This window comes from Myxine glutinosa, chromosome 10 (assembly GCF_964187855.1).
Source record: "Myxine glutinosa chromosome 10, kmMyxGlut1.1, whole genome shotgun sequence".
In the NCBI taxonomy this organism is placed as follows: Eukaryota; Metazoa; Chordata; class Myxini; order Myxiniformes; family Myxinidae; genus Myxine; species Myxine glutinosa.
The window spans coordinates 46,677,128-46,701,843 of NC_136270.1; the positions used below are offsets into that span (position 1 = coordinate 46,677,128).

General features: G+C 44.5%; 1 protein-coding gene across 1 annotated transcript in view; it reads right to left on the bottom strand.

The window, feature by feature from the left end:
* Positions 1-872: 872 nt before the first annotated feature.
* Positions 873-24,716, bottom strand: part of NSA2 (NSA2 ribosome biogenesis factor) — a 48,824-nt gene continuing 24,980 nt past the window's right edge. Inside the window, exons 4-7 of the mRNA XM_068127595.2 lie at positions 21,410-21,589; positions 12,862-12,973; positions 10,416-10,496; positions 873-1,046 (exon numbers count right to left, since the gene is read on the bottom strand). Coding sequence (XP_067983696.1) covers positions 979-1,046; positions 10,416-10,496; positions 12,862-12,973; positions 21,410-21,589 — 441 coding nt within the window. The 3' untranslated portion in view covers positions 873-978. The remainder of the gene's footprint in view (positions 1,047-10,415; positions 10,497-12,861; positions 12,974-21,409; positions 21,590-24,716) is intronic.

The following is a 24,716-nucleotide window of genomic DNA, read 5'->3' on the forward strand; positions in this document are numbered from 1 at the left end:
TGTTTTGTCCTTCCCCCTCTCTCCCCATCTTGTCTACCGCTGCCCATATTTTGTGTTTTATGTGTCGGTTTGACTTTCTGTGTGATTGTTAGCTCTTTCACGAGCCTCGATCTTGTATACAAAAAAAATAAAAATAAAAATAAAAATAATGCCTCCGGTGACTTCGTCAGCGGAGGCATAAAAATTAGTAGTTCATGTCGTGAACTCACCTCTAACCTACAGCGTTCAATTCCAGCAAACATGAACGGTCACCTTTGTGCTTCGGAGGCAGCGCAGCTTTTTCCTCTGCTTCTTGGTTGTCCCATCAGCTACCATGTTCTCGGGTCCCAAAGTACCTTTTCAATGTCAGGCCATTGTGTGCCGGTACCCTGACAAAAATGGAACACCCTTGCAAGGACAAGGAGAGTGAACCACAGCTGAGTAATGTACTGGACTAAAAGCAGAACATTATATATCGTGGAAAGTAGAAAGGATCGAAAATAAAAATAAAGACACGGGGTAACATCATTGGGTGAAGGTGCGACAGTGCCGCTAATGCAGTGCCCTCTATAGGTTAGGGAAGGAATTTGTCATTTGTTAAGGGTGCCGGCGATGGCAACAGTGCACACATTGATGAGTCGTCCTGCATGCAAAACACCAGGTGACTGGAGCATTCAAGAGTGTGTGCATACTTCTTGACTACATCTGCCAGCCCTGTCTGACATAGTTGTAGGACAGATTTTAAAAATAAATAAATAAGCCTGTCATTATTGCAGGTGGCAAAATAATGGAAACAGTTCAAATGTGCTTGCTGATCCAAAGCCAAACTTTAGTTGGTTTTTCATTTGTTCCCCAAAAAGTACACGAAATAACAACACGTTACATTTTGAAAAGGCAGTCAATGTCAAAACATTTATTTATTAAAGAAAGTTATCACATTCCAATCTTCACACAAGCTTTAAAACATCTCGTTTAACCTCCTCATCCCAAGCAACACGGTCACACGAGCAGGACGGCGTTGATGCATCCATCATTCTCCGGGTTGTTTGTGACCTGCGCGTATTTTCCTGTGGAAGACACAAGTCATGCTGTGTTTTAGATTCGAGTCTCCAAAGCCAAATGAATCAACGATAATGAGCCCTTTTATATGCATTATTAATCAATGGAATGACTAAAAGGAGAGCTAGAGTGACGTCAACGACATGCCATCACAAATCCCCATGCTTCCAGTCAAAAGCAAATATGAAAGATGACAACAACTTCACCAGGAATGACCCAATGTAAAATTGAGTTAATATTTTTTCCTGCTTTGACACTTGACACATTTTTTTTATTTTAGATCTGACCTTTCGACCCTGCCCATGGGGGTGGAGTCAAAAATGATACTGCTCTTGCACCTGCATGCCATGTAGTGATCGTAACTACGAAGTTCGGTGAATTTCTGCCCAACTGCTTGGGAGGAGATGGCGTGATAGATGGACGGAGCAGTTTACAATAATTCCCTGTTTGTTTTCAAAAAGCGAGTGAATAATTAAAAGAAAAGCCACAATTTTGAGAATTGACTATGACCAAACTGCATAATCGCACACTGCCCGACTTGCAATTGGCTAATATAATAAAAACAAAAAGGAGCTGATACTTGATACTCCAGGTCCCCCATCTTTAAGGTGGTATGAGGAATAGATCTGTGCAATATGAGGAATAGATCTGCGCAATATGAGGAATAGATCTGCGCAATATGAGGAATAGATCTGTGCAATATGAGGAATAGATCTGCGCAATATGAGGAATAGATCTGTGCAATATGAGGAATAGATCTGTGCAATATGAGGAATAGATCTGCGCAATATGAGGAATAGATCTGTGCAATATGAGGAATAGATCTGTGCAATATGAGGAATAGATCTGCGCAATATGAGGAATAGATCTGCGCAATATGAGGAATAGATCTGCACAATATGAGGAATAGATCTGTGCAATATGAGGAATAGATCTGCGCAATATGAGGAATAGATCTGCGCAATATGAGGAATAGATCTGAACGGTTTTTGAAATATCCCTTAAACAAAAGTACATGGACAGATGATCGGTCGGTCTGAGCTCATTTTAATGTCCCTCGTCTCCTACCTTGTTGGAGGGGCATGGGACAAAAAGGGTTTCACTCATGGAGATAACTTGAGCACAAACTCAGTTTCCTGTGTTACCCCAAAAGGAGTGCCTTGTAAGGTAATGTTTGTTGGATGAAACTGCCGCACATTGCGACACAACCAGATGCTAAAACACAAACACAAAAAATCTTTTTTTTAAATCATGATAACATTCCTGCTATTTTGGTGATATGCCAACAGTTGGGAGAATAAATGAAATAATTTGAAAATATAAATTAAAAATCAAAAAGACCATGGAGAACAATCCCAGGGTTACGAAGTTGAAAGATGATGTGTTGTTGAAAACAGAGGATGCTCGAAGCTTTGCACCACTAGGTTCTTACACGTGGGGGAAACAGTTACGTCTTGGCAAGCACTCGGACTCGGTGTTAAAGGCCTGTGTTGCACAGATCACCATTAATGACTATGGCCTCAAGCAGATACTACAACAACAACAACAACAACATGCATTTTAAGGCCATTTTCCCTGCTCGAGCGGGGGTTAGCCTTGCGGTCCCCATGACAATCTTCTCCATTTTGCCCTATTTTCTGCATCTCTCCTTGTTAACCCCCTTGCCCGCATTTCTTCTTCCACCTCTTTAGCCAAGTCTTTCTCGGTCTTCCCCATCCTCTACTTCCTTCTACATTCATTTCCATCACTCTTCTCAACCAGTCACTTTCATCTTTCCTCAACACATGACCAAACCATCTCAACCTGTTCCTCCTCACAGCATGAATCACAGGCTCTATTCCCATCATCTTTCGCAATTCATCATTTGTCTTCCTCTCTCTCAACGACACTCTGCACATCCACCGAACCATTCGCATTTTCCATTTTCCATGGCGCATTTTCCATTCACAACTGAACCACGGCGAGGTCACGTCTTTTCGAAGCTGTTCCATGCGCTCACGCTTTCGAAGCTAAGTGATCTTTCACATTGTGTTTTTGTCGTATCTTTATCTTTCTTTCGGTGCATGTACCTATTGGGGTGACTTTAATAGGTTTCTCGGTGTTGGTTTTTCATACCTGTGTACAGAATCGTCGGTTTTTTCGTATCGTATATTCTGAGGCCTAGTGTAGTACTAGTAGGCTACCGTGTCCTCAGACCTTGGCTTGAGGCTTTTGTTTTTGTCTCAGTGGTTCTTCGATCGCGCTGCAACTACTTTCGGTCTCTTATTTTCACGGTCTTTTCACCCATACTCCTTTGTTTTAAAATCTCAAAAAAAAAAAAAAAAATTTTTTTCCCTTCCCTGTTCTTATCCGCTTGTGCGTTCTTATTTGTTCTTTCGTTCTTCGTTCTTTTGCTCTTTCGTTCTTCGTTATTTGTTCTTTTGTTCTTCGACCACGTTGTTCGAGATCACGTGATCAAGTTGTTAATACATGTTTCATCTGTCCCCTGAAGAACTTTATTATTATGTCATATTCTATAACACTTTTTTCTACTTCTTCTATAAAAGGATGCTTTCGACTTGCTCACCAATTCTATTCATTCAAAAAAAAAATTCCATCTCTTACAGTGCATCTTCCATTCATTCCCTAAACTCTCCAGAACTCCACCCATCCTTCAGCATCCTCAAACGTATTTTTGACTCGAATGTCTCAAGAAACTCATTTTGCAATAAATGTTCGTTTCCCATAAATCGTACACTTTTCAAAATCCAATCACAACTCTCCCCTCCAAATCTTCCCCATCACCCATCTCTGTCAAATCTTCCCCCTTGCCCCTCCCCCCCCAAATCCTCCCAAACACCCATCCCTTTCAAATCTCCCCCCCTGCCCCTTCCCTCCTAAACTCCCCCCACACCCCTCCCCTCCGAGACTCTCCCTCACTCCTCCCCTCCAAGACTCCCCTCTCACCCCTCCTCCTCAAAGCGTCCTCCCCGCTTCTTCCCCCTTCCAACTTTCACCTTCATCTTCCTCAACCTTCTGCCTCACTCTTCCCCCTCCTCAAATAACACCTCACTGCGCCTCACCCAAACACCATCAAACCTTTTGTCCGCCCCATTCTTCCCTTTCTCCAAGCTATTCTGTAATCTCTGACACACCTGCAACAGCTCTCCCTGCCTCTTCCTCCTCTTCCACATCCTGCCCTACCGCTCCCCCCCCCCCCCCCCCTGTTCTGTATCCGATGCTCCCCCTTCCTCTTCCTTAACAGTATGGACCTCAAACATCCGGGGCCTTCGCTCAAACTTAACTGATCTCTCCATACAGGTTGCTTCTGACAAACCAGACGTGATCTGCTTAACAGAAACCTTCCTCCTTCATGATGTCTCTGATTCCTTGGTATCTCTCCCAGGTTACTCCCTCCTCCGGTATGATAGACCTGAGCCTCGTCCTGGAGGTGGGGTTGCTATCTTTATAAAAAACTCTCTTCCTCACTCGCCCTGCACTGCCCTCTCTCCACCTCACCCCCAGGAATACCTTTGGCTACGGCTTCCCCTTCGCTCCCACCTTTTGTTCATATGCGTGTTGTACCGTCCACCAAACAGTGATGACTCCATCTACATCTCGCTGTCTGATAATATGGACCAACTTCTATCTACCCATCCCAACTCTCTCTTCCTCATATGTGGTGATTTCAACTGTCACCATGCCTGTTGGCTGGGGGTGGGTACCTCTCTCACCAGCCATGGCTCTTCAGCAAAGGACTTCTGTGACTCACTGGGACTGACACAATCTGTCAATTTCCCAACCCGGATCTCAGTCAACGGAGAATCTTCTCTTCTGGACTTGGTTATGACTAACTTCCCTGAAAATGTCTGCTGCTCTTCTTCTGCTCCAATCGGCTCTTCTGATCATGTGCTTGTTAAAGTGGACATCTCTCTGACCATTCTCAGAGAGCCTCCTCAGCGTCGACGAGTCTGGCATTTCACTCAGGCCAACTGGCACGGTCTTCAAGCAGCCATCAATCATCTGGACTGGTCTCCCATCTCTACTGCCTCTGACATCAACTCATCCTGGGAATTCTTCCAAAGTAAATTGCTCTCTCTCATGCACAGATTTATCCCTTCTCGTCTTCAGTTGTCATACCCTTCCTCCCGTCCATGGTACACGGAATCTTGTGGTGAGGCTATTGCCCAGAAACAACTTGCTTTCGTCTCCTGGAAAGCAAATCCAACGGAAGGAAATCTCATTTCCTTTCACAAAGCCCGAAACAAGTGTGTGTCCACCCTCAGGAGAGCCAGGAAACAATATCTCTCCGTCCTCAGGACCGAACTCTCTTATCTGTCTCCCTCTTCCAAATCCTGGTGGCGTCTGGTAAAATCTGTTTCTGGTGTTTGTTCCCCCTCCATCCCCTCCCTCACCTTAAATGGCCACACAGCTGACTCCGCACGCGAAAAAGCTGAATGCGTCAACTCTGTGTTTGCCTCTAAATCTTGTGTCCCAAACCCATCCCTCTCTGTACCCACCGTACCCAGTCGTACCCAGCTGCTCCTGGACTCTGTGTCCTTTCCTCCTGACAAGGTGGAAAAGTTTCTGTCAACCCTCGACTCTGATTCTGCAACTGGACCTGACGGCATCAGCCCACGGGTCCTAAAATCATGTTCTTCCGCTCTTTCACTCCCTCTCTCTGTTCTCTTCACCCTCTCTTTTGCTCAAGGTCATCTTCCATCTGCTTGGAAATCTGCCAACATAACCACTTTGCACAAAAAAGGTGCAAAAACAGATCCCAGCAACTACAGACCAATCAGCCTTCTCCCAATTATCAGCAAAGTCATGGAATCCATCATTGCTTCAGATATGAAATCTTTCCTCTTCTCCAATGGCTTGATCTCTGATCATCAATTTGGTTTCAGACCTGGACACTCCACTCTGGACATGCTGCTTCTGCTTTCTCAACAATGGATGGAGGTCCTCAATGCCAAACAGGAAATTAGAGCAGTCTCCCTTGACATATCACGTGCCTTCGATACGGTCTGGCACCCCGCTCTGCTCACCAAACTCTCCTCTTTTGGTATCCATGGAAATCTCCACGCATGGCTGGCGGACTTCCTCTCTAGTCGTAGTCAACGTGTGGCCCTGAATGGGTTTCTCTCATCTCCTCTTCCTGTTCAGGCTGGAGTTCCCCAAGGCAGTGCTCTGGGCCCTGTGCTTTTTCTGGTCTTCATCAATGATCTCTCTGACTCTCTTGAAAATCCTCTCTATCTCTTTGCTGACGACTCTACTCTCTGTCGCTCCATTCTTCATCCCTCAGATCGGCAGTCTGCAGCCTCCTCACTCTCTGCAGACCTTGACAAAATCACAGACTGGGCAAACAAGTGGAACATGTCTTTCAATCCTGACAAATCTCACACTCTTACGATGTCTCTCCGAAAAGACCGACTGGACAACCCTCCCATCCACTTTCTGAATAATCCTCTCCAAGAAGTTCTGTCACTCAAGCTTTTGGGTCTCACTATCAGCCATGATCTTTCCTGGAAAAACCACATTTCAAATCTGGCCTCCAAAGCCAGTCGCCGACTGGGCATCCTCCGTCGTGCGAAGTCCTTCCTTGGCACACCTGAGCTCCTCACCACATACAAGGCTTTCATCCGCAGCTCAATGGAATACTGCTCTCCCCTCTGGGCTGGTGCTCCTGCCTCACACCTAGCTCGCCTTCGCGCTGTTGAAACCAAAGCATTCAGAATCATTGGAATCTCCCGCGATGAAGCTAACTCCAAGGGCCTCTCACTCACTCACCGCAGGCAGGATGGTGGTCTTTCCGTCTTCTACCGACTCCTCTCTGGCCTTGCCCCCCCAGCTCTCTCTGGGCTCTGTCCCGCAAATATTCCTACAGGTCGCACAAGATCTGCCTGCAACCCTCTTTTGGTTAAACTGCCAAAATCAAGACTCTCTGCTCACCTTCATTCCTTCATTCCTCTTTTCTCCCGCCTCTGGAACAAACTCCCTCACTCTCTTCAAGCCCACTCCACCCTCCAAGTCTTTAAAACAGCTGTTCACCACCATCTCTTATCTTCCCCCATCCAAAACCTTGATCTTTTCTACCCCCGCTAATTTCACCCCAATTCCACTTTTTCAAATACCAACTTCTGTCCTGGAAGTCCTTGGGTTTTATACTTCTCCCCCCCCCCCCCCCCTTCCCACGCCTCCTCCCCCCGGGCCCTCTCCCTTCCACACATCTCCCTGCTCTCGGATGTTGTGTTTGTGTGCTTCCCCTTTTCTCCCCATCTTGTCTTCCGCTCCCTCTTTTTGTGTATTTTGTTTGTCTGGTCGATTTGTTTGTGAAGTAAATGTTAGCTCTTTCACGAGCCTCGATTCAGTATACCAAAAAAAAAAAAAAAAAAAAAAAAAAAATTCCACCCTTTCCAGCCTTCGTTGCTGCTCTACGTTCATTACCCATGTCTCACTCCCATAAATCATAACACTTCTCACACATGCAGCACACACCTTTCCCTTCAGCTTCAACGACACTCTCCTCCTCAACAGCACGCCACTCAGTTCCCGAAACTTCTTGCATGCACATCTCACTCTAGCAACCGTTGCCGAGTCTGATCCACCTTCGCCATTCAGCATGTCTCCGAGGTAGCAAAATGCTTTCACACCTTCCAGCTTCACGCCGTCTCCAAGATCCAACTCAACATTTCCTCCATCTGCAGCTCCCTCTGTGCACACCTTACATTTGAATGTAGCTGCCACACTGTTTAATGACCCTCTCAGACCACTACATTTTTGATGAAGCCACTCAGCGCACATTGTACATTGAATGGAGTTCACTCCGACACCCTTCCTGCACACAGCACATGGCCACTTCCCAGTTCTTTCCACCTCACCACATGCTTTACCACTTGCCATCACCTTCGTCTTTCCTCTATTCACCTTCAGACCTTTTGTCTCCATACATTCCTTCCACTTGTTCATCTTTTCCTTCAGTCCATCCGTACTTTCCACAATCAACACCAAATCATCTGCATACAACAACTCCCACGGTAAACCCTCCTTTACGGTCTGAGCCAGCACCTCCATCACAGCTCCAAATAGTAGTGGACTTCGTACCGACCCCTGATGCACTCCCACCTTCACCTCAAACTCACCACAGTTCCCGTCCTTCATCCTTACAGCTGTGCGCGCTCTTTTGTACATTGCCATCACAACTCTGATCAACCATTCCTCCACTTCTAAACTTCCTCAATGCCCATGTCAATACTTCACGTGGAACCCTATCGAATGCTTTCTCCAGATCAGCAAACCCAAGAAACAACTTCTTCCTCTTCTCCATGTACTTCTCCTGCAACTGCCTCACAATAAAGAGCGTGTCTGTCGTTCCTCTTCCTGGCATAAATCCAAACTGCATTTCGTCGATCTTCACCTTCTTCCTTATCATCCTCTCCAACACCCTTTCCAATACCTTCATTCCATGCTCCAATAACTTTATCACTCGGTACGAGCCACACTCCAGAGACATGCTGAATGGAGAAGGTGGATCAGACTCGGCAACGGTTGCGAGAGTGAGATGTGCATGGAAGAAGTTTCGGGAACTGAGTGGCGTGCTGATGATGAGGGGAGTGTCGTTGAAGCTGAAGGGAAAGGTGTATGCTGCATGTGTGAGAAGTGTTATGATTTATGGGAGCGAGACATGGGTAATGAACGTAGAGCAGCAACGAAGGTTGGAAAGGGTGGAAATGCGAATGGTTCGACGGATGTGCAGAGTTTCGTTGAGAGAGAGGAAGACAAATGATGAATTGCGAAAGATGATGGGAATAGAACCTGTGATTGATGCTGCGAAGAGGAACGTTTGGTCATGTGTTGAGGAAGGATGAAAGTGACTGGTTGAGAAGAGTGATGGAAATGAATGTAGAAGGAAGTAGAGGATGGGGAAGACCGAGAAAGACTTGGCTAAAGATGGTGGAAGAAGAAATGCGGGCAAGGGGGTCAACAAGGAGAGATGCAGAAAATATGGCAAAATGGAGAAGATCGTCATGGGGACCGCAAGGCTAACCCCCACTCTCGTAGGGAAAATGGCCTTAAAAGGCCTGTTGTTGTTGTTGTTGTTGTTCACCTTCTTCCTTATCCTCCTCTCCAACACCCTTTCCAATACCTTCATTCCATGCTCCAATAACGTTATCGCTCGGTACGAGCCACACTCCAAAGGGTCACCTTTCCCCTTGTATAGAGGGACAAGAGTACTCATTTCCCAATCCACTGGAATGCGACCTTCTTTCACCACCAGATTACAGATCTCTGTCATTCTCTTCACACCCCAACTTCCTGCTGCCTTCAACATATCTCCCACAACTCCCGTCGGCCCTCCCGCTTTTCTACTCTTCATTGCTTTTATCGCTTCCTCAACTTCCTTCTCAGTTATCTTCTCTGCCGGTCCTAAAACTGGGTTACTCTCTATGTTGCCATCCCATTCATTCTCTGTATTCAACAGCATTTCCATATACCTTTTCCATCTTCCTTTAATTCCATCTGGGTCCACAACGATTTGTCCCACTTCATCCTTCAAGCAACTCACCCCCATCACATCACACCTCTCTTTCGCTATCTGCTTTGCAATCCTGAATACCGCTCTCTGACCCTCTTCCGAATCCAAGCGTTCTCCGAACATTTTCCTCCATGTCTCCTGCGCCTTTTCTACCTCTTTCTTTGCAGCCTTCTTGGCTGCCTTATATCTTTCATGCTCTGCTTTTTCTGCTCCCGTACCCTTCGCCTTCTGCCACTCCTTGAACTTCTTCCTCTTCTCGTCAATCCTCTTTCCAACTTCATCATCCCAATATGGCCTCATCATCATATGGCCTCAAGCAGATCCCCACCTAAAACGAAATTTACTGGCATAGACTGTCGTAAGGCCAAAGTTAGCAAGTGCAATGGATACAACATCGAAAAATAAAAAGGTTGGCATGTCTCGGACTCGTACATCACGTTAGAACTTTTGAGCACTCCTTTTGTGACACGGCTGAGAAAGTCACAGGAACGTTTTCAGGGAGATTTAAGTCATGAAGTTCACAAATGTTGTGCTCAAGCAACTAAAAGACCAACAACTCAGGATGACCTACTCTGACATGGCAAATATTGACCCTCAATCAAAAGGTGATCGCATATCAAAGGCCATCAATCATTAAGCCAGATGGGATGATCTCGCCGACCACTCAAGCTTGCACTCCCATTCAAACTTGCATCTATTTTCACCTATAAAATAAAAGGCCCTTTTGGAAATGGTGAAAAAGAAAACGATTTCAGAGACGGAATGTTTTTTGAGTAATCCTCAAATGAGTTTGCGGGTATCAATAGACGAGTACAAGTCACGTTGTTTAAAGCTTCAATTAAACCACAATGTGCCTCCTTACCCCACACCACTTTGCCTCCCTGCGTCACAAGACCCAACTCGCTGACGTTCACCTCGATGACTGTTCCTTTCGTGATAACACCTGCAAAAGGTCATCCAAGGAAGAAACAAAACATTATTGCACAGCCTCCAAAATGTGGTAAAAAACTAACAAGTAGAGTGCCAACTTGACATATGATGGTCGTGAAAAACGGGCCTCACAAAAATTTAAGATCATGCACGACAGACATTTTACACCAAGCTCCACATTCGATTTGCGACTTGGTAATTTGGAAAAGTATTTACAAGTTACGAAGCATTCTGCACGATCAAATCCAAATCCGAATGACAAGATAACAGGAAAAAACAAAACAATACATCTGGTTTAAATTTCCGCTCCGTAAACTCGCAAGGCAACCAAGTTAAATTTTGCACACAAGTCTTTCCGTGAAGCTTCACTTATTCCCGCCAAGTAGCATTGTGCTGCACGACGTCAGCGGGAGGGTGTCCAATTGGCTCAGTACAAGAGGTCGGACAATCCCGTGAAGATTTGTGCATCTTTCATCAAATATGTTTGATGAAGCACGGGAAGAGTTAATTTGACAACCAATCGCAATTATAGTCGTCTTTGTGATCAAAATTGGGACTTGCAAAGGTGATGTAAAATATGCTGCTCAAGGATGGACAGGACGTGCAGGGATAAAACCTTCTAGTGTTTTGGTAATGAAAATGTATGGTGTCTAAACTTTAATATACAAGTGAAACTAGAACAGCACTCGGTAGAGAGCATACCTCCACCAGGCTGAACAGTTTACGTTTTGTATCCGGATCCGTTTACGGCCCACTGACAGGCCGGATCTGGATTCGGACCTGAACCAAAATCTAATCGGCTTGTTCTTGTCACCTACCAAGTCGTCCACCAAGTTTAGTCATAACTTGTCCACAACTTTTTTTTAAATCATGAAATATATCGCTTTTGGCCCGATCTCTCAATGGTGAAGAATCACTTACAAATCCAAGAATTCTCGAATCCGAATCCATATTCAGATCTTCACCAAAATATAATCGATTCGGTCTTGTCACACACTCAACCTGTCCACCATTCATGCAAATCCGACCATACATTTTTGAGATATCGTGCTATGTATCGGTTTTAGCCCGATCATTATGGTGAAGAATTACTTTAAAAATTCTCTGATCCGGATCCGGATCTTCTCCAAAATTAAATAAATTCTTCCTTGTCGCATAAGCAACCTCTCCACCAAGTTTCGTCCAAATCCGTCCACAACTTATGAAATATCCTGCTATGTATAGTTTTTGGCCCCATCTCCCAATGGTGAAGAATCACTTATACTAGCCGGATCCTAATCCAGATCTTCACCAAAACCTAATAATTTCGTCCTTGCCACATATGCTACTTCTCCACCAAATTTCGTCTGAATCCATCCACAACTTTTTGAGATATCTTGTTCACAAACAAACAGACAGACAGCAGTGAAAACATAACCTCCATCCACCTTCGGTGGCAGAGGTAATAAGCAGCAACGGTCACACCTGCTTACCATCCTCTACTGAAGAGACTATTGTGGACTATGTCCTGGCAAAACACTCCTCTGGGACAAATAAAATAACAGCTCTCTCCATCAAAAAAGCCACTAATTTAGGATTGTTTGCTCTCCCTGTGACCTTTATCCATTTGTAAACCAGGTATGTTGTGGTCTCATGGCAAGGGCAATGGAATGGCATCTTAAACGAGCCTCGACTATGTATACAAAATGAATAAATACAGGTTGCAGGTTCAAATGCAAATAAAGGGAGAGAGTGGTATTTAGGACTCAAATTCTGAACATTCGTCCTTGTCACACACCCAATCTATACACCAAGTGTAGTATGAATGTGTCCGTAACTTTGAGATATCCTGCTCGCAGACAAAAAGACAGGGGTGAAAACATAACTTCTGTCCACTTTTGGTGGCGGAGGAAACAAAAACATCACCCACCTAATCTGCTTTGGTCTATATGTGACTGACACTACATGTGGTTGACTGATTATCCCAGGCTATGAAATTATTTTTAAAAAATTTAAAAAAAACACCCTTAGGGGCCATTTTTCCCCGCAAAGCGGGGGTTGGCCTTTTTCGGGGACCGTGGTTGTTGTTGTTTTTCGGTCCCCTTTTTGAAGCAATGTTTTACGGCCGGATGCCCTTTCTGCCGCCAACCCTTTTTGTCGCCTTTTACGACAAACAGGGAATTACCAGTGAACTGGTACTCAATTAGCCGACCTCGGAAGGATGACAGGCTGAGTCAACCCCCCTGGCGTTACTTCAGCGATCGACCGGGATTCGAACCCAGGATCCTAGGATCCTAAGCCGGCACCCTAGCCGCTAGCCCAACACCAGGGCCCAACACCAGGCTATGAAATTATAGCACGATCAAAAATCCCCCATAAAATACAAAAATAAAACTCACCAAGAGAAGTATACATGGGAGAGGAGGGGTTCTTCTTCACTCCCAATATGGGCAAACAGAATGTTGCCTTCAGCTCTGGGTGAGTAACATGTGCCTTCTTGAACCGGAGAGCCTGAAAGGGAAATCGGAGGTATGAAATGGAGAGATGCAGATCGAAACATCTCAAAGTAAAGCAACAAGTAACATTCAATTAAAATTTAAAAACAAAATAAAATAAGATAAATTATCCTGACTATTAGTTCTACAATTATTAAAAAGAAATAAACAATGATCATTGTAACTTGTAACTGTGAAGTAACTGTGAAGAGGAACAGGTTGAGATGGTTTGGTCACGTGTTGAGGAAGGATGAAAGTGACTGGTTGAGAAGAGTGATGGAAATGAATGTAGAAGGAGGTAGAGGACCGGGAAGACCGAGAAAGACTTGGCTAAAGATGGTCGAAGAAGAAATGCGGGCAAGGGGGTTAACAAGGGGAGATGCAGAAAATAGGGCAAAATGGAGAAGATCGTCATGGGGACCGCAAGGCTAATCCCCGCTCTAGCAGGGAAAATGGCCTTAAAATGCCTGTTGTTGTTGTTGTTGTTGTTGTTGTGTATTGTAACTTGTGTTTATGCAATTTCATGAATAACCATTGAAATGGTTTCCAGTCTGAGTGAAACAACCGTCAGGCCCAATTCCACAACACATTTCAATCACACAAGGTTTTCACCGATTGCCTGAGTGTAAAACAGGTTTATCAAAATAAAAGGTGAAGATAGAAATTTGATGCCTGGCACCATATTGGGTACAAGAGTGCTGCCAAAAGTGCCGACTCTGTTCTAGGAAATAAATGGGATGATTAATTAAAGTGTGTGGTGGGAAATCATCGGCGGGCCTACAAATTAAAGGGCAATGACAAACCTTTAAATATACTCAATAGAATCATGGCACAAGGAATTTGGTAAGAACATGGCAGAAAGCCACAACCACAAGGTAATAAATTAACAATTTGGTGCAACAAACAGCAGAGTAAATTAAAAACGTTAAACATCTGTCAAAACATGCGCAAAATAAAGAAGAACACTTGCCTTATTGTTAGGCCAATGCAAAATTAAATTCCGTGCCATCAAACATGCGTGGCAAGCTTCTGTGCCACTGAAAGAATATTCTTAACCCAAACATGTGGTCAACGCACCAAATTCATCTTCATCTGAACAGACAAGCAAATTGAGGCGGCTTGAGCAGAAGGTTTTTACGGAGGTACACGAAGCACCTCCCGATGAAACGCCATTTCCCAAAAAAAGTATGAGGAAGTACCAGAAAGGTAAGCAAGTGCGCTAATCACACAAGTTTACACACGTTTTGGGAGAGCGCACACCTCCGCCAGACTGAACGGTTTACGTTTTGTATCCCATTGATAGGCCGGATCTGCATCCGGACCTGAACCAAATCGAATCGGCTTGTTCTTGTCACCTGCCCAACTCATCCACCAAGTTTTGCCAAATCCGTTCATAACGTTTTGAGATATTGTGCTATAAATCGTTTTGGCTCCATATATCAATGGTGAAGAATCACTTAAAAAATTAAAGTATCCATATCCGGATCTTCAACAATATCGAATAGATTTATCCTCGTCACACGTCCAACCATGGCTCTCATCCACGACCCGACACTCGCAAATTCCTTTGGTAGCGGACACTGAAGAGGAGGTTACATCCCAGACCTGGTTTTTGCCAGTTCCAATATACCTCCCATCAGCACGCTGGTATTAGATCCAATTCCTAGATCTCAACACCGTCCTATTAGTATCCAACTTCATGTGGTTGTCCAGCCAGAAATCATCCTCCGACATAGGCTCTTCAACTTCAAGAAGGCAGAATGGAAGGGCTTCTTGATATCTTGACAAATCGTCGAGGAATTGGCGCCTAAACCAGAAAACTACGTCAAATTTGTCAACAGCATGGAAAACCACAAGGAAAAACATCCCTCATGGATGCTGGACTGAATATGTACCCAGCCTTGCTTCAGATTAGGCCAACATCTATGTTTCATACAAGGAGTTGAATAAAGATGATCCCTGCCATCAACACAGCCAAGGTGGGCAAAGCTGCTAGTATAGATGACATCATGATGAACCAAATAAAACATTGGCCAATCTGCAAGAGTAGATCCTGACTATGTTTAATACCTGCGTGGAGTGATGTCATATGCCAAATATTTGGTGTCGCTACCCTTATGAACTACATGCCGATATCACTCCATTGACACACATGACATCCAACAAGTTGTTTGAACAACTTATCCTGACTCATCTAACTCAAGCAATACAATCCTCTCTGGTCAAGAAGCAGGCAGGCTTCCGTCTTTGAAGCTCCTGCACAGGACAGCTACTCAACCTCACTCAGCACATAGAGGATGGATTTCAGGAAGGTGTCATCATAGGTGCTGTGTTCGGAGACACCTCAGCTGCCGATGACACTGAACCATCAAAGACTACTACAGAAACTGCTTAGAATTACACAACACGCATTTGACGGAACTCATGAAGATCCTGGTGGAGAAGATGATTTTTATCGATCAAATTGTCCAGAAAAATGAGCCGAAGGCGCAGGCAGAAGAACTGCCTTCCTCAAGGTAGCATCCTATCTTCCATTCTGTTTAACATCAATGTCAAGCCTATCCATCCCCAAACCAGGAGCTTTATCAAGGCAGATGGGCCTGTGTATGACAACATGGAAGAATGAGTTACCTGAAATGGGATTTTTTTTCTTTCTTTCTTTCTTTCTTTCTTTCTTTCTCTCTCTCTCTCTCTCTCTCTCTCTCTCTCTCTCTCTCTCTCTCTCTCTCTCTCTCTCTCTCTCTCTCTCTCTCTCTCTCTCTCTCTCTCTCTCTCTCTCTCTCTCTCTCTGAGAACACTGTAAACACCCTATCTTGGTGTGACCCTTGACCATTCTTTGACCTACAGAGCCCACATTGATAAGCTGAAAGCAAAAGCCAGTACTTGGAATTCTCTTCTCAGCAAAATGGGCAACTCAAAATGTGGATCCAACCCCACAACCACCCGATTGAATGCACTGGCCTCTGTTTCTCCTTGGCTGAATGTGCCTGTGCAGTTTGGAAACGGTCAACCTAAGGAAAGCGGGTCGAGCCATTGCTAAACTGAAGTTGTCGTTGTATCAGTGGATGTGTGAAAGCCACCAAGACCAGCAACCTCTATCTGCTCTTTGGCCATAACACCACCTGACATTAGAAGAGCTATAGCTCGCCAGAAAGAATGCCTCAGACAATCAGGGGATGAAAGACATCCGTAGCTCTCTTCACGGCTCAAATCACGCAGAAGCTTCTTTTCTGTCCAACCACTGGACGGTAAATCAGAATAAAGGCTGAAACTGTGGTAAGAGAGACTGGACCAATCCCCAGAAGATGAACGTATGACCCTAAAGCCATCAGAGAAGCTCTCATAAAGTGCCGACCTGCCGTGGATAACCTGGCACAATCTGAACAGATGCCGGGTGGGTATGAGGAAATGTAAATCAAACATGTCGCGATGGAGATTCACTGAAGATGCAGGAGACTGTGAATGCGGCCTTGGCCTCCATACCATGAAACATCTCCTGAGGTGTGGCATGCTGCATGGGACATGTACAGCAAAATATCTGGCAGAGGCTAATGATGGAGCATTACAGTGTGCTCGCCAATGGCAGACAATGGTGTGATGATACAAAATGAATGAACCCAACCTGTCCACCAAGTTTCGTCCGAATTCGTCCACAACATTTTAAAATATCTTGCTCAAAGACAAAGACAAGCAAGGGCGAATACATAACCTCCATCCAACTTAGGTTGCGAAGGTCATTAGTTAAAAAAGCTAAAAACTTAAACGTGTTTTCAATGACGAAAAGGCTAAATAACATCTGGGCTGAGTTGGGCCCATACGACATCCAGTCGAGCGTTAACTGCAGCAATCGATGGTACGAATTGTTTATCACCCAAATCATTCGGGATTACAATGGTATTGTATTGCACCACAGCTGGGATACACCATGCATATGCACTTTTTACCTTTATATGCCATGCACTGCTTCATGTGAAACAGACTTTTGCAGGTACGAGACCATCTCAAAATTTTACAAACGAGCTACGAGACCAGTGTCATGGTGTGATCTCTGCCACTGTTAACAACCAGCTTACAGACCATATCAGTCTGGTATAATGATTAATGACACTGCAACACAAACTAGACACGCCATTGCAAATCTACACACTTCCCACCTAAAGCAAAGTTGAACGATGGAAAAAGTTCCACCAGGAATGACCCAATATAAAATTATTAGTGGAAAAAAAAATGTGCTGTTTTGACCCCTGTGCCCCCAAGTCATAAACCGGTTGTCAAATCCCAAAAAAACATTACATATTTCATATGCTTCTCCCAATGATTGCATGTACAAAGTTTAATTTTTAAATGTTTAAATTATTTTTAGGTATTTGACATTGCGGCCCCAGCCCAGGACCCCAGGGGACGTGGCCAAAAATTACATCGCTCTTGTACCCTCTTGCCATGTGGTGACCACAACTACCAAGTTTGGTGAATTTCTGCACAACCGTTAAGGAGATAGCCGGACAGACAGCGCCGTTTACAATAAATATCCTCCCGATATTTTCAGAGCGTGGGGATAATAATGAACAAGCTTTGGGAGAAAACTAACAAAAGGAACAGTTTACAAATCAAAAGTTATTCAACAGTGGGTAGTGAGCAAATACAAAATTTACCTTAATATTACCCAAACTGGTAAAGTTAGAAAAATAAACATATGGGGGATAAACCCCTTGTATTCAAGTGCAGATGTAAAAATGTACCTCCGATCAAGAAAACATTTAACCGAGTGCAAAATCAAATTCCCAATCTCTTGCAAAGCCAATCACACAGAAGGGCGTCAAGTGCAGCACCGGCAGCGAGTTATCAGAACAATAGCTGCAGCACGGAGGATTTCCTCTTCGGTAGCAAAATAATCATGCTTTTATGAACCTCCAACGAGGCTTGGTTAAAAACAATTGGCTTACATCATTTTAGGCTCGGCCTTTGTTTAGAAATCCATTTTCCAGATTGATGATAAATATTCCAGTCCTATCAGATCTCACACGCCCAATCCAGCGAGGACGTTGTGCACAGCAGAGCTTTGCACTTCCGACCTTTGTACACAAAATGAGACTTGTGCAAACAACTCGAGTCCATTACATCCATGTATTACAAAATGCACAAACACCGTACATAAATTGCATAATTAAATTGACAACAAATTGTTTAAAAAAAACAATTTTAGACAGAAAAAAAGAAAGACAGCAAGCAAAACAAAAAAAGGCAACCCATGACTGATTCTGCTACTGGACCGGACGCCATCAGCTCACGTGTCCTAAAAACCAGCTCTGCAGCTCGTGTACATCATCCTCTCTGCCATTATCACCTATCATTTGTGATGGGCCATCTTCCATCTGCTTGGAAATCTACCAACATCACCGCATTACATAAAAAGGTGCAAAAACGGATCCCCTTAACTACAGACCGATCAGCATACTTCAATCATCAGCAAGGTCAAGGAATCCATAATCACAGTTGATATGAAGTCCTTCCTTTTCTCAAGCGACCTCATGTCATCTCAGATCACCAATTTGGTTTCAGACCACGTCACTCCACCTTGGGCATGCTGCTTCCACTCACCCAACAATGGGTGGAGGCCCGCAATGTCAGACCTGAGATCAGGGCCTTTTCTCTGGACATATCTCGTGCTTTTGATACAGTATGGCTTCCTGCCTTGCTCTCCAAACTATCTGCCTATGGAATCCCAGGCCAACTCCACACATGGCTTACTGACTTGCTCCACTCTCGTAGCCAACGTTTGGCTCTCAACGGAATCCTTTCATCTCCTCTCCCTGACAAGGCTGGAGTGCCCCAAGGCAGTGTTTTGGGCCCAGTCCTCTTCCTGACCTTTATTAATGATCTCTATGACTTTCTGGAAAATCCTCTATATCTATTAATTTCCTGATGACTCCATCCTCTGCCGTGACATCCCTCATCCTTCAGATCGACAGGCTGCAGCCTCTTCCCTCTCTTCAAACCTTGATATAATCAGAGCTCGTGAAACACTTGGAATACGTGTTTCAATCCTAACACGTCTCACACTTTGTCTCTTTGAAAAGAACGCATGGCGAACCCTCACTTCTACTTCATTCACAATCCTCTTGAAGAATTTCAGTCACTCAAACTCTTGGGTTTCACCCAAGCAATGATTTTTCTTGGAGAAACCACATTTTAAAGTTGGCCTCCAAAGCCAGTCTCTGGGTATCCTCCATCGTAATAGTCCTTCATTAGCACACCTGAACTCTTGTTTGCCAACAAGGCTTCAACCGCAGCTAGGAATACTGCTCTCCCCTCTGGGCTGGCTCCCCTACTTCACATCTTACTCAGCTTGATGCTGTGGAAAGCAAGGCCTTCAATATTATTAGAATCTCCCATGATGAATCTGAGTCTATGGGCCAATCACTTCTCCATTGCAGACAGGTCAGTGGTCGCTGTGTCTTATATCGCCTTTTCTGTTCTTGTTCTTTAAATCTAGACTTGTTCTTGCTATGCTATGCTTTGCCGCCCCCCCCCCCCCCGCCCACCCCCCACCCCCACTCACTACCAATGTTTCTGCAGGGAGCACGCAGACCACCATGAACCCCTCTCTGGTAGAACGCCCCAAATCCAGAATCGCTTCTCACCTCCGAACCAACTTACACATTCTCTTCAATCTCATTCTTCCCTGAAGGTCTTTAAGACAGCTGTTTACCACCATCTCAGATCATACTTCATCCAAAACTAAAACAGCACTCGGTTGAGAGTATACTTCCACAAGGCTGAACAGTTTACAGTTTGTATCCCACGATAGGCCAGATCTGGATTCAACATGAACCAAACTCTAATCAGCTTGTTCTTGTCACTTACCCAACTCATGCACCAAGTTTTGCCACAAGTCATCCACAACTTTTCGAAATATAATACGAGCTATCCTTTTTGAACCCACCACGAAATGGGGAAGAATCACTTGAATTTTTTAATTTTATTATTCTTGTATCCGGATCCGTATCTTCATCAAAATTGAATAAATTCTCTCGTCACACACCCAACCTGTCCACCAAGTTTCATCCGAATCCGGCCACAACCTTTGGAGATATTGTGCTATATATAATTGTTTGTCCTATCTCTCAATGGTGAAGAATCACTTGAAAAAAATTATCGGATCCGGATCTTCACCAAAATCTCATCATTTCATCCTTGTCGCGTACCCAACCTCTCCACCAAATTTCATCCAAATCCGTCTACAACTATTTGAGATATCTGTTCACAACCAAACAAACAACAAAGAAAGCCAGGGGTGAAAACACAACCTCCATCCACCCTCGGTAGCAGAATCCATCAAATGATCTTTTCTTCCCCCATCAACCCTTCCCAAGCCCATCTCTTTCCAAATTTCCAGTTTTTCTTTCCTGAGAGTTTGCTTCTTTATCCATCTTGTCCACCCCATCCCACCCTTCTCACCCTACACCTCATTCTTGCCCACATCCATGATTTCTCCAAGTCTCCCTGTATTTTGCCCATCAACACTGCTGTTGGTGTTTCCCCCTCTATTTCCACTGTTCCTTTTGTTCTGTCCTCTTCTGCGAGCCACGACTTTGTATACAACAATAAAAATAAACATAGGGGCAATACCTCTGGTGCTCACCTGTTAGAATAAACAGTATACTACACTGACTATAGGTATTTTAAACCAATTTCAATGGTTGCTAGAAGACAGCGAGCATGTGGAATCATACAAATATAATTATAAGACTTTAAACAAACAAAGAAGAAAACAGCTATTTTGAGGGGCAACCCCCCCACACACCCTAACCCCCAAAGGGGCAGATTTTTTTCATGCCATCAACAAACTTTGGTACAGCATATGGGTGGTGAAAGTTGTGGTCAAGTTTCATCGAAATTGCGTGTGTAGTTTCTGAGGAGAAAGCAAATACCTATTTTGGGGGGTCAAACCTGGATCCACTTTGACCCCGGTAAAACCCCCTTAGACCCCAATTTTTTTAATGCCGTGAACAAACTTTAGTCACAACACAACAAATATCATTTGTGCCAAATTTGGTCGCAATCCCATCAGCGATTTCGGAGAAGAAGTTTGAAGTCTTTACGGACTGACTGACAGACGACGCACCATCGCATAAGCTCCCCTGTACTTCGTTCCAGGTGAGCTTAAAAATGATGAAACAAAATTTGAACATGAAATTGTCAAGTATTTACAAAAACAAATGTAAATATAAACCGACTAGATAGAAGTAAGAGTTTAATGAAAAAAAGAAAGAAGAGAAAAGAAGGATTTGAGAAAAGAAGGGATGGGAGGTAGAAAGCAAAAATAAATAATTGGATATCTTAGGCCAAGAGAGACTACAGACATCTGTTGCCCAAGAGAAACCGACACAGGGTGCAACGACACTTGCAAATGATGACACGATTGGCTGACGACAAAGTCTCCACAACGTACCATAGGCCTGATGAAGCGTTCATATTTGGGTGGTTTGCGTGTGAAGCCATCCCCAACGAAACACACTTTGGTCACCATGCGCTTCCAGCATTTCCGACGCGTTTTGCCAGTTCGCAACACCCTGAACACCTCGGCCTCGCCCTGGGCACGCACTTTTGGGAGTGGAACATCCCACTTACCCTGTAGGGAAGGGAGAAGAGGAGAAGAATGGAATTGCAAGCATCTGGTAATGGCACCATCAAACATGACAATAAAATACTGCATAAAAAGCTTCTTCTTTTTCTATTCTTTTTAAATTATATTTTTACAAACTCTTGGCTCATGGAAGAAAGCACGTTGATAGAGGGTAAAGATAATGCAATGACAGTGGTGCAGTGGGACATGTGGTAGAAACAAAGGAATGAACAAACAAGACCATCGAGCAAATGGGGAAAGGTGTGTTGCGGTTTAAAAAAAGATAGTAGAGATTAACAAGAAATAAAGATCACAGGTAGGGATGGAGGATTCCATGAGCCGGTGGTGTATTGCTAACTTGAAGCTCAGGAAGGAAGAGTACAATCACAAGAACCAGGGATGGAGGTTTTATAAAGGAGAGGTGAGCCGACCTTGAGAGACAGGGGAGAAACAGAGGGATGGAAGAAGGTAGAGAGCAAAACCCAAAGAGAGATATTAAGGAAAAAATAAAATAAGGAGCCGATCAACCTGTCTGCAATAAGAGCTGCACACCATGTGCTTCTGCTTCTTTATGAGAGATGCCAATGATGCTGATAGCTTTGAATTCCACACCAAGAAAAAGGTGAGAGGGAGAGCACCAACCTTTTGGGGGAGCAGTACACCATGAATCATGAACAAAGGCCTTGTAGGCTGAGTTTAGGTTTACAAATGGAGGACTTTGCTGCGGCTGGATTTGGAAGCCAGCTTTGCATCACGGTCTGCCCATGATCGGTCACAGCTGATGGTGAGGCCCAGTGAAAGAAGCTGAACTTCTCAAAGTGGTTGAATATGAATGAATGATCGTTTTAAGGCTATTTTTCCCCACTAGACCAGGGGTTGGCCTTGCGGGCCCCATGACAATCATGGTTCCCTGTTTAAGGCAATGTTTTATGGCCAGATGCCCTTCCTGACGCCAACCCTTAGTCACCTCTTATGATGCGCAGGGATACGGTGTACCTATTCTAAATCGGGGTACACACCGGGATCATTCATCCCAGCAAGCTGGTACTCAATTTGCCGACCTCGGAAGGATGACAGGCTGAGTCAACGCACTGTCGTTAATTCAGCAATCGACCGGGATTCAAACTCAGGATCCTAGGATCCCAAGCCTGCGCCCCAACTGCTAAGCCAACACCAGGTTCGCGATGTACATGTTTCATGTACATGGTTGATTGTGGAAATAGTTGATTTTGTTTTGCAATCCTTCCTGAGTGAAGGTGAGAATGCTAGAATTTCATGGATTGAAAAAAACGCGTTTCAAGTGTTGGAGTAGAATAAAATACTCTCCAGGTCAGTAAAGCTAACCTATCGGTGGGACAGGGTTATAGTACAATATGGCGACATCTGTGAAGAGGAAAAGTTTTCAAAAGCAATGGAGAGGTCATCGACGTACATTTGGGACCCGAAACCATGTAATGTCGAAATGGGAAAGGAAAAGAAAGAATTCATTTGACGACTTCATGCTGACAACACAAGTGGGATAAGTCAGCAAGCCAGGGGGTGGGGGAAAGGCGGGGAATGGTTACCTTGTATTCCACACATTTCCATGTATGGAATACACCTGGAAAGGTGTACAATTATGCCCAAGGTACAGCCATGTTGCTTCAGATTTAAGACCCCGATCCATTGGTGAGAGAAATGCAGCAGGATATCAAAATTTGAGGCGAGGATAGAATTCACACAGATAGAGATTAGGCCGTCTGAGAAAAGACATTTCTGCACAAAAGATGGAATTAATTGGCACACATCGTGTATCGTGCTCCCTTTTGCTATTGAGAGACAAATGAAACATGAACATCGCTTGTTGCACAATTTTGTTCACAAACATGTGATGCGGGGAAAATAAATAAATAAATGTTTTTTTAGTTGTTGTTTAAAGAGCCGTTGCTGACAAAACAAATGGAGGATAGCAATGTTACAACAACAACACAACATACATTTTAGGGCCATTTTCCTTGCTAGAGCGGGGGTTAGCCTTGCGGTCCCCATGACAATCTTCTCCATCTTGCCCTATTTTCTACATCTCCCCTTGTTAACCCCCTTGCCCGCATTTCCCCTTCCACCACCTTTAGCCAAGTCTTTCTCGGTCTTCCCCGTCCTCGACTTCCTTCTACATTCATTTCCATCACTCTTCTCAACCAGTCACTTTCAATCTTTCATCCTTCCTCAACACATGACCAAACCATCTCAACCTGTTCCTCTTCACAGCATCAATCACAGGCTCTATGCCCATCATCTTTCGCAATTCATCATTTGTCTTCCTCTCTCTCAACGATACTCCACACATCCACCGAACCATTCGAATTTCCACCCTTTCCAGCCTTCGTTGCTGCTCTACGTTCATTACCCATGTCTCGCTCCCATAAATCATAACACTTCTCACACATGCAGCATACACCTTTCCCTTCAGCTTCAACGACACCTCCCTCCTCATCAGCACGCCACTCAGTTCCCGAAACTTCTTCCATGCACATCTCACTCTAGCAACCGTTGCCGAGTCTGATCCAGCTTCTCCATTCCGCATGTCTCCGAGGTAACAAAATGTTTTCACACCTTACAGCTTCACGCCGTCTCCAAGATCCAACTCAACATTTCCTCCATCTGCAGCTCCCTCTGTGCACACCTTACATTTGAATGTAGCTGCCACACTGGTTAATGACCCTCTCAGACCACTACATTTTTGAAGAACCCACTCAGCGCACATTGTACATTGAATGGAGTTCACTCCGACACCCTTCCTGCACACAGCACATGGCCACTTCCCAGTTCTATCCACCTCACCACATGCTTTACCACTTGCCATCACCTTCGTCTTTCCGATATTCACCTTCAGACCTTTTGTCTCCATGCATTCCTTCCACTTGTTCATCTTTTCCTTCAGTCCATCCATACTTTCCGCAATCAACACCAGATCATCTGCAAACAACAACTCCTACGGTAAACCCTCCTTTACGTTCTGAGCCAGCACCTCCATCACAGCTACAAATAGTGGTGGACTTAGCACCGACCCCTGATGCACTCCCACCTTCACCTCAAACTCACCACTGCTCCTGGTTCGTCTTAACGACGTCGTCCCTGCCGCGATCGTCTCCGG